This window comes from Oncorhynchus gorbuscha, linkage group LG15, assembly GCF_021184085.1.
Source record: "Oncorhynchus gorbuscha isolate QuinsamMale2020 ecotype Even-year linkage group LG15, OgorEven_v1.0, whole genome shotgun sequence".
Taxonomy (NCBI): domain Eukaryota; kingdom Metazoa; phylum Chordata; class Actinopteri; order Salmoniformes; family Salmonidae; genus Oncorhynchus; species Oncorhynchus gorbuscha.
The window spans coordinates 21,396,164-21,412,457 of NC_060187.1; the positions used below are offsets into that span (position 1 = coordinate 21,396,164).

General features: G+C 45.8%; 1 protein-coding gene across 1 annotated transcript in view; it reads left to right on the top strand.

The window, feature by feature from the left end:
- The window catches only part of cdh2 (cadherin 2, type 1, N-cadherin (neuronal)), a 76,924-nt gene that overhangs the window by 36,695 nt on the left and 23,935 nt on the right, over positions 1-16,294 (top strand). Inside the window, exons 4-9 of the mRNA XM_046301538.1 lie at positions 1,458-1,613; positions 2,070-2,225; positions 5,855-5,999; positions 6,106-6,278; positions 6,606-6,743; positions 16,174-16,294. The exon at positions 16,174-16,294 is cut by the window's right edge and continues 65 nt beyond it. Of these exons, the coding sequence (XP_046157494.1) occupies positions 1,458-1,613; positions 2,070-2,225; positions 5,855-5,999; positions 6,106-6,278; positions 6,606-6,743; positions 16,174-16,294 (889 nt within the window). The remainder of the gene's footprint in view (positions 1-1,457; positions 1,614-2,069; positions 2,226-5,854; positions 6,000-6,105; positions 6,279-6,605; positions 6,744-16,173) is intronic.

Genomic DNA, 16,294 nt, shown 5'->3' on the forward strand with positions numbered 1-16,294 from the left:
GTGAAGGAAGCAGGAGAGAGAGAAGGATGGGGATAGATGTATAGAGAAATAGAGAAGGGACAGAGATGGAGGGGTAGAGATGGAGGAAAAGAGATGGAGGGGTAGAGATGGAGGAAAAGAGATGGAGGAAAAGAGATGGAGGGGTAGAGATGGAGGAAAATAGATGGAGGGGTAGAGATGGAGGAAAGGAGATGGAGGGGTAGAGATGGAGGGGTTGAGATGGAGGGGTTGAGATGGAGGGGTAGAGATGGAGGAAAAGAGATGTGGTGGTAGAGATGGAGGGGTAGATATGGAGGGGTTGAGATGTAAGGGTTGAGATGGAGGGGTTGAGATGTAGGGGTTGAGATGGAGGAAAAGAGATGGAGGGGTAGAGATGGAGGGGTTGAGATGGAGGGGTAGAGATGGAGGGGTTGAGATGTAGGGGTTGAGATGGAGGCGTTGAGATGGAGGAAAAGAGATGGAGGGGTAGAGATGGAGGGGTTGAGATGGAGGGGTTGAGATGGAGGGGTAGAGATGGAGGAAAAGAGATGTGGTGGTAGAGATGGAGGGGTAGAGATGGAGGAAAAGAGATGTAGTGGTAGAAATGGAGGGGTTGAGATGGAGGGGTTGAGATGTGGTGGTAGAGATGGAGGGGTAGAGATGGAGGGGTTGAGATGTAGGGGTTGAGATGGAGGGGTTGAGATGTAGGGGTTGAGATGGAGGGGTTGAGATGTAGGGGTTGAGATGGAGGAAAAAGAGATGTAGGGGTAGAGATGGAGGAAAAGAGATGGAGGGGTAGAGATGGAGGGGTTGAGATAGAGGGCTAGAGAGGGAGGAAAGAGATGGAGGGGTAGAGACGGAGGAAAAGAGATGGAGGGGTAGAGATGGAGGAAAAGAGATGGAGGGGTAGAGATGGAGGAAAATAGATGGAGGGGTAGAGATGGAGGAAAAGAGATGGAGGGGTAGAGATGGAGGAAAAGAGATGGAGGGGTAGAGATGGAGGAAAAGAGATGGAGGGGTAGAGTTGGAGGAAAAGAGATGGAGGAAAATAGATGGAGGGGTAGAGATGGAGGAAAAGAGATGGAGGGGTAGAGATGGAGGGGTTGAGATGGAGGGGTAGAGATGGAGGAAAAGAGATGTGGTGGTAGAGATGGAGGGGTAGATATGGAGGGGTTGAGATGTAGGGGTTGGGTTGAGATGGAGGGGTTGAGATGTAGGGGTTGAGATGGAGGAAAAGAGATGGAGGGGTAGAGATGGAGGGGTTGAGATGGAGGGGTAGAGATGGAGGGGTTGAGATGTAGGGGTTGAGATGGAGGAAAAGAGATGGAGGGGTAGAGATGGAGGGGTTGAGATGGAGGGGTAGAGATATCTTCCTGGTGTTTCTCTGGAATAACTTCTTGATGTGGGTGGGTTTGTCTGAGAAATCGATCTGTTTGTCTGTGTCTGTATATTGGTGTGTAACATGTTTTTCTCTGCAGGTGAACTCCAGTGATGCAGCTGTGATCATGTTTCCATGGCGTAGCGTGGTCGTCAGGGGTGATGGATCTCTGAGGCGGGTGAAGAGGGACTGGGTCATCCCCCCCATCAACGTCCCTGAGAACTCACGAGGACAGTTCCCAGAGGAATTAGTCAGGGTAAGACACACACACAGTTCAGAGGACACATTTCACACACATTTCCCAGGGGGGCTAATCAAGAGAAGACAAACACACTGTCATGCAAAGTCTGTCATTTGGTCACTAGCTCAGAGGATTTTATTGTGTGTGTGTGTGTGTGTGTGTGTGCGTGCGTGCGTGCGTGCGTGTGTGTGTTTGTGCGTGTGCGCTTGTGTAAATGTTTTGTGTATATGTACGGTATGTACAGTGTATGTGTGTAGTGCTCACTATTTCCTCCTAACACAATCTTCTGGTATGATATTTATATTAGAATCTGTGGAGAGACAGTATACATGCTTTCTGTCTGTACTGTATAGCCTGTGTATGGTGTTGAGTGGAGCTAAATATGTTTCAAATAAAAGTGTTGTTGTGTAACTGTATCTAAAGTGGGAATATCTCTCCCTCCCTCTCTCTCGCTTTCCCTCTGTGGTCTAGATCCGGTCGGACCGTGATAAGAACCGGCTCCTCCGGTACAGTGTGACTGGACCCGGTGCTGATCAGCCTCCAACCGGGATCTTCATCATCAACCCCATCTCTGGTCAGCTCTCTGTGACCAAACCCCTCGACCGCGAACACATCTCCAACTTCCATGTAAGTGTGTAGTAGGGGGTTTCAAGATTCTGCTAACTTTCCCAGGCTTTCATGAAATCCTGGTTGGAAGATTCCCTGAATCAGGTGGGAGTCCTACATAGAGGATCCCTCTGACCACATTCTTTGCTGGTGTTTGTAAAACATTTGTGAAACATCACCCTGAGGTAGTTGGACAGGAAACATCAGTCTGAGAATGTTACCTTTGATCTGCAGTACACAAATAGGCTCTCTCACACGCGCGCACGCACGCACGCGCACACACACACACACACACACACACACACACACACACACACACACACACACACACACACACACACACACACACACACACACACACACACACACACACACACACACACACACACACACACAGAGAGACACACTTAAGCAACTCTGGCTATATCTGCAGGCAGGACATTTGCATGAAGGGTGGGGCTCCCTCATGAATATTCATACAGTGTGATGTAGTTGTCAGAGTCACTGAAGCTCTGTGATGAATATATTCATGAGCTGTTGCCGTGGCATTACTGAAGACCGGGTATAGGGAGCAGCACACACAGTATAGCAGCTATGAGACAGAGTACAGGGGGAGGGTACTGTAACAGCAGTATGTTATGGCAGCTACTTTTCCTTGCCTAGCGGTAGACTTCTCTAACATGGCTGTTTGGAGACAGAGTACAGGGGGAGGGTACTGTAACAGCAGTATGTTATGGCAGCTACTTTTCCTTGCCTAGCGGTAGGCTTCTCTAACATGGCTGTTTGGAGACAGAGTACAGGGGGAGGGTACTGTAACAGCAGTATGTTATGGCAGCTACTTTTCCTTGCCTAGCGGTAGGCTTCTCTAACATGGCTGTTTGGAGACAGAGTACAGGGGGAGGGTACTGTAACAGCAGTATGTTATGGCAGCTACTTTTCCTTGCTTAGCGGTAGGCTTCTCTAACATGGCTGTTTGGAGACAGAGTACAGGGGGAGGGTACTGTAACAGCAGTATGTTATGGCAGCTACTTTTCCTTGCCTAGCGGTAGGCTTCTCTAACATGGCTGTTTGGAGACAGAGTACAGGGGGAGGGTACTGTAACAGCAGTATGTTATGGCAGCTACTTTTCCTTGCCTAGCGTTAGGCTTCTCTAACATGGCTGTTTGGAGACAGAGTACAGGGGAGGGTACTGTAACAGCAGTATGTTATGGCAGCTACTTTTCCTTGCCTAGCGGTAGGCTTCTCTAACATGGCTGTTTGGAGACAGAGTACAGGGGAGGGTACTGTAACAGCAGTATGTTATGGCAGCTACTTTTCCTTGCCTAGCGTTAGGCTTCTCTAACATGGCTGTTTGGAGACAGAGTACAGGGGAGGGTACTGTAACAGCAGTATGTTATGGCAGCTACTTTTCCTTGCCTAGCGGTAGGCTTCTCTAACATGGCTGTTTGGAGACAGAGTACAGGGGAGGGTACTGTAACAGCAGTATGTTATGGCAGCTACTTTTCCTTGCCTAGCGGTAGGCTTCTCTAACATGGCTGTTTGGAGACAGAGTACAGGGGGAGGGTACTGTAACAGCAGTATGTTATGGCAGCTACTTTTCCTTGCCTAGCGGTAGGCTTCTCTAACATGGCTGTTTGGAGACAGAGTACAGGGGGAGGGTACTGTAACAGCAGTATGTTATGGCAGCTACTTTTCCTTGCCTAGCGTTAGGCTTCTCTAACATGGCTGTTTGGAGACAGAGTACAGGGGGAGGGTACTGTAACAGCAGTATGTTATGGCAGCTACTTTTCCTTGCCTAGCGGTAGGCTTCTCTAACATGGCTGTTTGGAGACAGAGTACAGGGGAGGGTACTGTAACAGCAGTATGTTATGGCAGCTACTTTTCCTTGCCTAGCGGTAGGCTTCTCTAACATGGCTGTTTGGAGACAGAGTACAGGGGGAGGGTACTGTAACAGCAGTATGTTATGGCAGCTACTTTTCCTTGCCTAGCGGTTGGCTTCTCTAACATGGCTGTTTGGAGACAGAGTACAGGGGGAGGGTACTGTAACAGCAGTATGTTATGGCAGCTACTTTTCCTTGCCTAGCGGTTGGCTTCTCTAACATGGCTGTTTGGAGACAGGTACAGGGGGAGGGTACTGTAACAGCAGTATGTTATGGCAGCTACTTTTCCTTGCCTAGCGGTAGGCTTCTCTAACATGGCTGTTTGGAGACAGGTACTGGGGGAGGGTACTCTGCTTTTTCCCTGTAGTGCTCTCTTGTTAGAGAGCAGTAGTAGAAAGGCCCTAGGAGAGAAACACTTAAGGGTCTTTAGATCCACCCTTGAGAGGCCAAGTGTACACTAACCTCAGTAAATGGCCCCATTCCAATCTCAATACCTCGCAACCTTCCCCTCTCTCTGCCCTCAAAATGTTGCCCTCTGAAGTCTAAGCAATATGTAGGGCGTTCACTCACTGCTCTAGAATGTAGCGAAATACAGGGTGCTGCTGAATGTATGTCTCAACCTAGTTTTCTTTAGCCTATGTCATTATGAATCACATACAATGAATTATTAGATTGTTCTCTACAATATTACAACCTTAATATTCTTGTACATAACAGTGTTAATAAAATAGAAATGTTCGTTTGTGACCATTGCTAGTTTAGACAACGCAGCTCTTGGTTGCATCTCTTCCATATTTTGGGAGGTGGTAACATTAGGGGGCATTTCTGTGCTTCAGAATCAAAATCAACTTGATACCTCGTCATTTTCAGCTCCAGATCCGTGGTTTTCTATTCCTCTAACCCCGAACAATCAATCTTGAGAGGGGTCGTTTCTATGGTAATTTAAGGGGGAAAGACTCAGAAATTCTCATTTCTGGGGGAGTAGATATTGAAATTCAGTCGGTTAGCTTTGTTAATTCACATACACTACCGTTCAAAAGTTTGGGGTCACTTAGAAATGTCCTTGTTTTTGAAAGAAAAGCACATTTTTTGTTCATTCAAATTAAATATAATACATCAGAAATACAGTGTAGACATTGTTAATGTTGTAAATGACTATTGTTGCTGGAAACGGCTGATTTTCTATGGAACATCTTCATAGGCGTACAGAGGTCCAATATCAGCGACTCCTGTGTTCCAATGGCACGTTGTGTTAGCTAATCCAAGTTTATCATTTTAAAAGGCCAATTGATCATTAGAAAACCCTTTTGCAATTATGTTAGCACAGCTGAAAACAGTTGTGCTGTTTAAAGAAGCAATAAAACTGGCCTTCTTTAGACTAGTTGAGTATCTGGAGCATCAGCATTTGTGAGTTCGATTACAGGCTCAAAATGGCCAGAAACAAAGTTCTTTCTTCTGAAACTCGTCAGTCTATTCTTGTTCTGAGAAATGAAGGCTATTCCATACAAGATTTTGCCAGGAAACTGAAGATCTCGTACAATTCTGTGTACTACCCCCTTCGCAGAACAGCGCAAACTGGCTCCAACCATTCCCTAACTGTGTCCTAACCCTGATCCTGTATCTGACCATGTAGCTGTGAGCCCATGCCATGTCATTCTCTAACTGTATCCCAACCCAGATCTTGTATCTGACCATCTGCTGTAGCTGTGAGCCCATTCCATGTCATTCCCTATCTGTGTCCTAAACCTGATCTTCTATCTGACAATTTAGCTGCGAGCCCATGCTGTGGACCTGAATGGGAACCAGATAGAGAACCCCATAGACATTGTCATCAATGTCATAGACATGAACGACAACAGACCAGAGTTCACACACACCATCTACAACGGATCAGTACCAGAGGGCTCCAAACCAGGTAACAACACACACTCACACACATACACATGCACACACTCACACACACATGCACGCACACAAACACACAGTACTTTTTTTTTGGACTGCTTGGTTTGTGTTCCCAGGGTCCTTTGTGATGACAGTGACATCAGTGGACAAGGACGACCCTAAGACAGCCAATGGGATGCTCCGATACAAGATTATATCTCAAAACCCTGAGAGTCCTTCTTCCAACATGTTCACCATCAACAACAAGACAGGAGGCATCATCACTGTAGCAGCAGGCCTCGACAGAGAGGTGGGTGGCTGTGTGTGCGCGTGTGTGTGTGTGTGCGCGTGTGATGTGTATCAATGTGTACACTGTAAAAATAAACAAATCAAGTTGTTTCTACCATAACTTACTGGCACCCTCCTGTAAAATACTGTACTTCAGAGTTTATTTGGAATTAACGGTAACATACTGTAACTCATTTTACAGTAATATACAGGTAACTTACAGGCTGCCAGTAAATTAGTAGGACTTTAAAACATTTTTTTTATAGTAAATGAGTTTGTGTTTACATACTGACTGTCTATGTTTTTCTCTGTAATCTGAACCTGTCCCCTCTTGTCTTCCTCGTTCCAGAAAGTTCCTCAGTACACACTGATAATCCAGGCTACTGACATGGAGGGGAACCCCACCTACGGTCTGTCTAACACAGCTACAGCTATCATCAGGATCACTGACGTCAATGATAACCCCCCAGAGTTCACCGCTGACACAGTAAGTCACAGACAGACAGACAGACAGACAGACAGACAGACAGACAGACAGACAGACAGACAGACAGACAGACAGACAGACAGACAGACAGACAGACAGACAGACAGACAGACAGACAGACAGACAGACAGACAGACAGACAGACAGACAGACAGACAGACAGACAGACAGACAGACAGACAGACAGACAGACAGACACACAGACAGACACACACACACACACACACACAACAGACACACAGTACAATACACACTCACACAATACTTTCTTTCTCACACAAAGAACACCACAGAAACAATCTTTCAACAAAAACAAATATATATATATATATATATATATATATATATATATATATGTTTTTTTATTTTTTATTATTACAAAAAACACAAGGAAGGGGTAACATTAAAGTATTAGAACATAAAGGACAAACAATACAGCGTCAAGACACTATCAAACATGTATCCGTCTTTCTGCAACAGAGCCATCCTTATGTGTGAGGGTGTGTGTGCATGATAGTGATATTAAATATATGTCATAGTTTCCTTTTTCATGATCACAATCTTGTGAAACCCGAACCCTCCAAGATCCCCCCCACAGTTCCCCAATAGCTGTCCCTCAACCATTCAATAACAAATAGAGAACAAATACAAAATACAATTAATTCCATTCCCCACCCCCAAGAACCACCCAATGCACCAACAACCAAGATAATAAACTAAAGAGAAAAAAGGAAAAGACAGAAGAAAACAGCAAACAATGCAAAAAAATAACAAATAAAATAATATATTTAAAACAAAAGACATCAAGGACAACTGAAATCAGAACAGCAATGCCAACTGTATATATTTGTGTGCATGTCTGGCACTATTACATTTACATTTAAGTCATTTAGCAGACGCTCTTATCCATGTGTGTGTTCTTGTATGTGTTTATTTGAATGAGAGTGTGTGTATATGCATGTGTACAAACACCTGCTCGGCATCAGCCTCATGCAAACCGGCATTAGTTGTAAAAACACTGCCACTTAGTGTCATTCAAATGTACTTTATTATGTTTTATTTAGACTTTTTTTCTCCTTTATCGTTTGACCATGATTCTCTCTCTTACACAGCAACTCCACTCCCACTTTTCTCCAATTCCACATACCAACCCTCAGCTTCCCTCAGCCCCTCCCATCTATCTCTGCTGGACACCCTCTTCGTGTTTCTACGCAACACATATCTTTCAACTATGCTATGATGATTAGCGTACAATTTCAATCTATCTAATCGAATAGACTCTACAGATTGCGTGTCGAAGATAAATACTTTTACTAAGAGTATTTGTCATGCAGGTGAAAGAGGACCCAAACGCGACTTAACAGAAACAGAGTTTATTAATGTTCAAAACGGAATAACAGAAATCCTCTAGATTTGTAGAGGGGAAAACAACTGGAGAAGCGGCCACAGACTGCAGGTCGATTCGGGTAGGCGCAGGCCGTAGTCGACTGAGACACCTGCTCACACGCAGCGTCTGATGAAGGCACAAAACACGACAGGACAGGGTGATACACAATCACGGCAAAAACACGACAGGACAGGGCGAAACGCAATCACAGCATGGTGAATACAATACAAGGAACCGACGGAACAGGAACGGATCACAAAGGAATAAATAGGGACTCTAATCAGGGAAAGGATCGGGAACAGGTGTGGGAAGACTAAATGATGATTAGGGGAATAGGAACAGCTGGGAGCAGGAACGGAACGACAGAGAGAAGAGAGAGCGAGAGAGTGAGAGAGGGAGGGGGAGAGAGAGGGATAGAAGGAGGGAAAGAACCAAACAGGACCAGCAGAGGGAAACGAATAGCATGGGGAGCACAGGGACAAGACATGACAATAAATGACAAACATGACAGTACCCCCCACTCACCGAGCGCCTCCTGGCGCACTCGAGAGGAATCCTGGCGGCAACGGAGGAAATCATCGATGAGCGAACGGTCCAGCACGTCCCGAGACGGAACCCAACTCCTCTCCTCAGGACCGTAACCCTCCCAATCCACTAGGTATTGGTGACCCCGTCCCCGAGAACGCATGTCCATAATCTTATGTACCTTGTAAATAGGTGCGCTCTCGACAAGGACGGGAGGGGGAGGGAAGACGAACGGGGGTGCGAAGAAAGGGCTTAACACAGGAGACATGGAAGACAGGATGGACGCACGAAGATGTCGCGGAAGAAGCAGTCGCACAGCGACAGGATTGACGACCTGGGAGACACGGAACGGACCAATGAACCGCGGAGTCAACTTACGAGAAGCTGTCGTAAGAGGAAGGTTGCGAGTGGAAAGCCACACTCTCTGGCCGCAACAATACCTTGGACTCTTAATCCTGCGTTTATTGGCGGCTCTCACCGTCTGTGCCCTGTAACGGCAAAGTGCAGACCTCACCCTCCTCCAGGTGCGCTCACAACGTTGGACGAACGCTTGAGCGGAGGGAACGCTGGACTCGGCAAGCTGGGATGAGAACAGAGGAGGCTGGTAACCCAGACTACTCTGAAACGGAGATAACCCGGTAGCAGACGAAGGAAGCGAATTGTGAGCGTATTCTGCCCAGGGAGCTGTTCTGCCCAAGACGCAGGGTTTCTGAAAGAAAGGCTGCGTAGTATGCGACCAATCGTCTGATTGGCCCTCTCTGCTTGACCGTTAGACTGGGGATGAAACCCGGAAGAGAGACTGACGGACGCACCAATCAAACGACAGAACTCCCTCCAAAACTGTGACGTGAATTGCGGGCCTCTGTCTGAAACGGCGTCTAACGGGAGGCCATGAATTCTGAATACATTCTCAATAATGATTTGTGCCGTCTCCTTAGCGGAAGGAAGTTTAGCGAGGGAATGAAATGTGCCGCCTTAGAGAACCTATCGACAACCGTCAGAATCACAGTCTTCCCCGCAGACAAAGGCAGACCGGTAATGAAGTCTAAGGCAATGTGAGACCATGGTCGAGAAGGAATGGGGAGCGGTCTGAGACGACCGGCAGGAGGAGAGTTACCCGACTTAGTCTGCGCGCAGTCCGAACAAGCAGCCACGAAACGGCGCGTGTCACGCTCCTGAGTCGGCCACCAAAAGCGCTGGCGAATAGACGCAAGAGTGCCTCGAACACCGGGATGACCCGCTAACTTGGCAGAGTGAGCCCACTGAAGAACAGCCAGACGAGTGGAAACAGGAACGAAAAGGAGGTTACTAGGACAAGCGCGCGGCGACGCAGTGTGTGTGAGTGCTTGCTTAACCTGTCTTTCAATTCCCCAGACTGTTAACCCGACAACACGCCCATAAGGAAGAATCCCCTCGGGATCAATAGAAGCCACAGAAGAACTAAACAGACGGGATAAGGCATCAGGCTTGGTGTTCTTGCTACCCGGACGGTAAGAAATCACAAACTCGAAACGAGCGAAAAACAACGCCCAACGAGCTTGACGGGCATTAAGTCGTTTGGCAGAACGGATGTACTCAAGGTTCTTATGGTCTGTCCAAACGACAAAAGGAACGGTCGCCCCCTCCAACCACTGTCGCCATTCGCCTAGGGCTAAGCGGATGGCGAGCAGTTCACGGTTACCCACATCATAGTTGCGCTCAGATGGCGACAGGCGATGAGAAAAATAAGCGCAAGGATGAACCTTATCGTCAGACTGGAAGCGCTGGGATAGAATGGCTCCCACGCCTACCTCTGAAGCGTCAACCTCGACAATGAATTGTCTAGTGACGTCAGGAGTAACGAGGATAGGAGCGGACGTAAAACGTTCTTTTAGAAGATCAAAAGCTCCCTGGGCGGAACCGGACCACTTAAAACACGTCTTGACAGAAGTAAGAGCTGTGAGAGGGGCAGCAACTTGACCGAAATTACGAATGAAACGCCGATAGAAATTAGCGAAACCTAAAAAGCGCTGCAACTCGACACGTGACCTTGGAACGGGCCAATCACTGACAGCTTGGACCTTAGCGGAATCCATCTGAATGCCTTCAGCGGAAATAACGGAACCGAGAAAAGTAACGGAGGAGACATGAAAAGAGCACTTCTCAGCCTTTACGTAGAGACAATTCTCTAAAAGGCGCTGTAGAACACGTCGAACGTGCTGAACATGAATCTCGAGTGACGGAGAAAAAATCAGGATATCGTCAAGATAGACAAAAACAAAAATGTTCAGCATGTCTCTCAGAACATCATTAACTAATGCCTGAAAAACAGCTGGCGCATTGGCGAGACCGAACGGCAGAACCCGGTACTCAAAATGCCCTAACGGAGTATTAAACGCCGTTTTCCACTCGTCCCCCTCTCTGATGCGCACGAGATGGTAAGCGTTACGAAGGTCCAACTTAGTAAAGCACCTGGCTCCCTGCAGAATCTCGAAGGCTGATGACATAAGGGGAAGCGGATAACGATTCTTAACCGTTATGTCATTCAGCCCTCGATAATCCACGCAGGGGCGCAGAGTACCGTCCTTCTTCTTAACAAAAAGAACCCCGCCCCGGCCGGAGAGGAAGAAGGCACTATGGTACCGGCGTCAAGAGACACAGACAAATAATCCTCGAGAGCCTTACGTTCGGGAGCCGACAGAGAGTATAGTCTACCTCGAGGAGGAGTGGTCCCCGGAAGGAGATCAATACTACAATCATACGACCGGTGAGGAGGAAGGGAGTTGGCTCGGGACCGACTGAAGACCGTGCGCAGATCATGATATTCCTCCGGCACTCCTGTCAAATCGCCAGGTTCCTCCTGAGAAGTAGGGACAGAAGAAACGGGAGGGATGGCAGACATTAAACACTTCACATGACAAGAAACGTTCCAGGATAGGATAGAATTACTAGACCAATTAATAGAAGGATTATGACATACTAGCCAGGGATGACCCAAAACAACAGGTGTAAACGGTGAACGGAAAATCAAAAAAGAAATAGTCTCACTGTGGTTACCAGATACTGTGAGGGTTAAAGGTAGTGTCTCAAATCTGATACTGGGAAGATGACTACCATCTAAGGCGAACATGGGCGTAGGCTTATCTAACTCTCTGAAAGGAATGTCATGTTTCCGAACCCATGCTTCGTCCATGAAACAACCCTCAGCCCCAGAGTCTATCAAGGCACTACATGTAGCACCCGAACCGGTCCAGCGTAGGTGGACCGACAAAGTAGTACAGGACTTTGATGGAGAGACTTGAGTAGTTGCGCTCACCTGTAGCCCTCCGCTTACAGATGAGCTCTGGCTTTTACTGGACATGAATTAACAAAATGTCCAGCAACTCCACAATAGAGGCACAGGCGGTTGGTGATCCTCCGTTCCCTCTCCTTATTCGAGATGCGAATCCCTCCCAGCTGCATGGGCTCAGTCTCAAAGCCAGAGGGGGAGATGGTTGCGATGCGGAGCAGGGAAACACCGTTGATGCGAGCTCTCTTCCACGAGCCCGGTGACGAAGATCTACCCGTCGTTCTATGCGGATGGCGAGAGCAATCAAAGAGTCCACATCTGAAGGAACCTCCCGGGAGAGAATCTCATCCTTAACCACAGCGTGGAGTCCCTCCAGAAAACGAGCGAGCAGCGCCGGCTCGTTCCACTCACTAGAGGCAGCAAGAGTGCGAAACTCAATGGAATAATCCGTTATGGACCGTTCACCTTGGCATAAGGAAGCCAGGGCCCTAGAAGCCTCCCCACCAAAAACTGAACGGTCAAAAACCCGAATCATCTCCTCTTTAAAGTTCTGGAAATCGTTAGAGCAAACAGCCCTTGCCTCCCAGATAGCTGTGCCCCATTCTCGAGCCCGGCCAGTAAGGAGTGAAATGACGTAAGCAACCCGAGCTCTCTCTCTAGAGTATGTGTTGGGTTGGAGAGAGAACACAATCTCACACTGCGTGAGAAAGGAGCGGCACTCAGTGGGCTGCCCGGAGTAGCAAGGTGGGTTATTAACCCTAGGTTCTGGAGGCTCGGCAGGCCAGGAAGTAACAGGTGGCACGAGACGTAGACTCTGGAACTGTCCAGAGAGGTCGGAAACCTGAGCAGCCAGGTTTTCCACGGCCTGGCGAGCAGCAGACAATTCCTGCTCGTGTCTGCCGAGCATGGCTCCTTGGATCTCGACGGCAGTGTAACGAGCGTCTGAAGTCGCTGGGTCCATTCCTTGGTCGGTTCCTTCTGTCATGCAGGTGAAAGAGGACCCAAACGCGACTTAACAGAAACAGAGTTTATTAATGTTCAAAACGGAATAACAGAAATCCTCTAGATTTGTAGAGGGGAAAACAACTGGAGAAGCGGCCACAGACTGCAGGTCGATTCGGGTAGGCGCAGGCCGTAGTCGACTGAGACACCTGCTCACACGCAGCGTCTGATGAAGGCACAAAACACGACAGGACAGGGTGATACACAATCACGGCAAAAACACGACAGGACAGGGCGAAACGCAATCACAGCATGGTGAATACAATACAAGGAACCGACGGAACAGGAACGGATCACAAAGGAATAAATAGGGACTCTAATCAGGGGGAAAGGATCGGGAACAGGTGTGGGAAGACTAAATGATGATTAGGGGAATAGGAACAGCTGGGAGCAGGAACGGAACGACAGAGAGAAGAGAGAGCGAGAGAGTGAGAGAGGGAGGGGGAGAGAGAGGGATAGAAGGAGGGAAAGAACCAAACAGGACCAGCAGAGGGAAACGAATAGCATGGGGAGCACAGGGACAAGACATGACAATAAATGACAAACATGACAGTATTAGTATATTAGTAATTGACTGACCCGGTCTCTCCAGATTTCCTAACAGTACTATTTCTGGGGTCAATTTCAGATTAATGCTATGCATTTTCAGCCATTCCTGAACCTAAGACCAGAAACAGGCTACCTGAGGGCAATACCAAACTAAATGGTCTATTGATTCTGTATCCTCACAACAAAATCTGCAGAGCTTTGATGATTTTATGCCCCAAATATTCAACATTTTGTTGGAGGCAGGAATTGTATATAATAATTTTAGCTGAAAAGCACAAAGTCTTGAATCTTGCGTTGTTTTATACTGTATATCAACTCATACACCCTGTACCATGGAATCAGTACATCAAAATCTCTTCCCAACTATTTTGCAATCTGTATGGCACAGTTGTCAACATCCTGGTCCTCAAATGAAACTGGTAAACTTTCCTATTTATGCTATTTTTATTCCTCCGCCAGTTTTGATCCTTTATATTGGGCAGACAGACCAGTTCCCTACCACCTCCCGCTGCCACCTGCCTCCTCCATGTTGGGGGCAATGCTGTAATCAATTGATTGTACTCTTGGATTTAGCAGACCTTCCTGTACAATTCTGATAACTCCATGAAGAACATAACTCTACCATTACAATTTGCAATATCATATCAGAACAAATCACCCTGTTCAAACATCTTTCCCATAAATACAGGTATTTTATCAACCAGCACATTTGAGTTCAGACATAATAGTTGTTGTAATATTTGTTCTATCTTTTCACGGGGTGAAATTGAAATTGTAGCCAGCTCTGCAATGCTTGTTTGAAAAAGACAGATACTTTGAAAAAAAAGTCTAATTTTCAATTCATCGAAAATGAGACATGGCAATCTGCACAAAGGCAAAACGGCCATGTTTAAACAATGTATGAGCTTTTCTTATTAATCTACTTGAGAAGTAAAACTTTTGAATGAGTGAAGCTTTTAGAGAGAGCTTTAGTGCTTTTATATTTAATCATCTCAACCCACCCACATCATTATATAGATAGGCTCGTTTTATTTTGTCTGGTTTAGCGTCCCAGATGTGATTTGATATGATTTGAAAAATGAATCATTAGGAGTAGGCAGCGCCATAAGTAAGTGAGTAAACTGAGATATGACTAAGGAGTTAATCAGGGCAATTTTTCCATCAATAGACAGGTTGCAGGATGTTTTCTATTGAAATTCATTGTGGAGAGCTTATTTATATCTTTTCTATGTCTACTTCACCATCAGACCATTTTGTAGGTAAACTGCAGGGTAATGTAACGTTGTATTTTTTAAGGATCCAATACGTAATATTGTACACTTATCATAATTAGGTTCTATTCCAGAGAGTAAAGAAAAGTTATCTAGATCTTTAATGAGACATTGCAGGGATCTAGCTTGAGGACCTAAAACATAAGACTTGAGTCATCGGCTCACATGGACACCTTTGTTTTTAAGCCTTGAATTTCTAATCCTCTAATGTTGTTATTGGATCTGATTTGAATAGCGAGCATTTCGATGGCCATAATGAATAGATTTGGTGACAGCGGACACCCTTGTTTAACTCCTCTTGACAATTCAAAACTCTCTGAGAAGTAGCAGTTATTTACTATTTTACACCTGGGGTTGCTATACATTATTTTGTCCCATTTTATAAGAGAATTACCAAAATTGAAAAAATCCAGGCATTTATAAATCAAATCCAGTCTTACTTTATCAATTCCTTTTCAAATATCTGCTATAAATACCATTCCTGGCTTCTTATATGTTTCATGATGTTCTATTATATCTAGTAGTTGTCATATATTATCTCCAATGTATCGTCCATGTAAAAAACCTGTCTGATCAGGATGAACAATACCTGGTAAAACCCTTTTAATTCTGACTGCTATGCATTTTGCTCGTATTTTTTGCACCACAACATTGAAGTGTAAGGGGCCTCCAGTTTTTTAGATAGACTGGTCTTTATATTTTAGCATTGTTTTTATTGCTATCTACCTGTACTATTAGTTCATGGATTTCCTTTGTTAGTTTTGTTTCTTTAGCCAGAAACTGCTTTTTTTTATTATTGATGAATATTGAATTGAATGACCCCTGAAGGTACATTTAAAGGTTTTCCAAACAATAAGGCGATTTGCTGAACCTATTTTATACTGGAAAAATTCAGTTATGAATTGTTTTGTCTTAAAAATAAGTTGTCCTCCAGTAAACTTTGATTAAATTTCCAATATCCCCGTCCACATGGAAAATCTATGAGTTATGTGAAGGTCAATTAGATGATGATCCGATCGCATTCTGTCTCCTATTAAAACTTTTTGAACCTTTGATGCCAGAGAGAAAGAGACTAAGTAGGCAAGACGACTAGCTTGTCTCCTCCATGTAAATCTCACTAGGTTGGGGTTTTTTAGTCTCCAAATATCCACTATTTCTAATGTGTCCATACTATTTTAAATTTCCTTATGGGCACGGTGATGATAGTTTGTAGAGTGATTACCGTTATGGTCCATTGAGGTACTTAACATTGTGTTATAGTCTCCTACCATAATGATTAGATCATTTGTTGCGAGAGTGAGTTTGTAGAGTGAGTTTCCTGTAAACGTACTGTATATATTATATTCCTTGTCTTTTCGCCATGTAAAGACTGATACATTTTTCATCTCTCACTCCCTCATCACTCTCTCCCTGCCCCTCCCTCTGTAGTTTTATGGAGATGTGCATGAGAACCGTGTGAATGTGATCGTAGCTAACCTGACAGTGACAGACAAGGACCAGCCCCGTACTGCAGCCTGGAGGACTGTGTACAGGATCACCGCTGGAGACC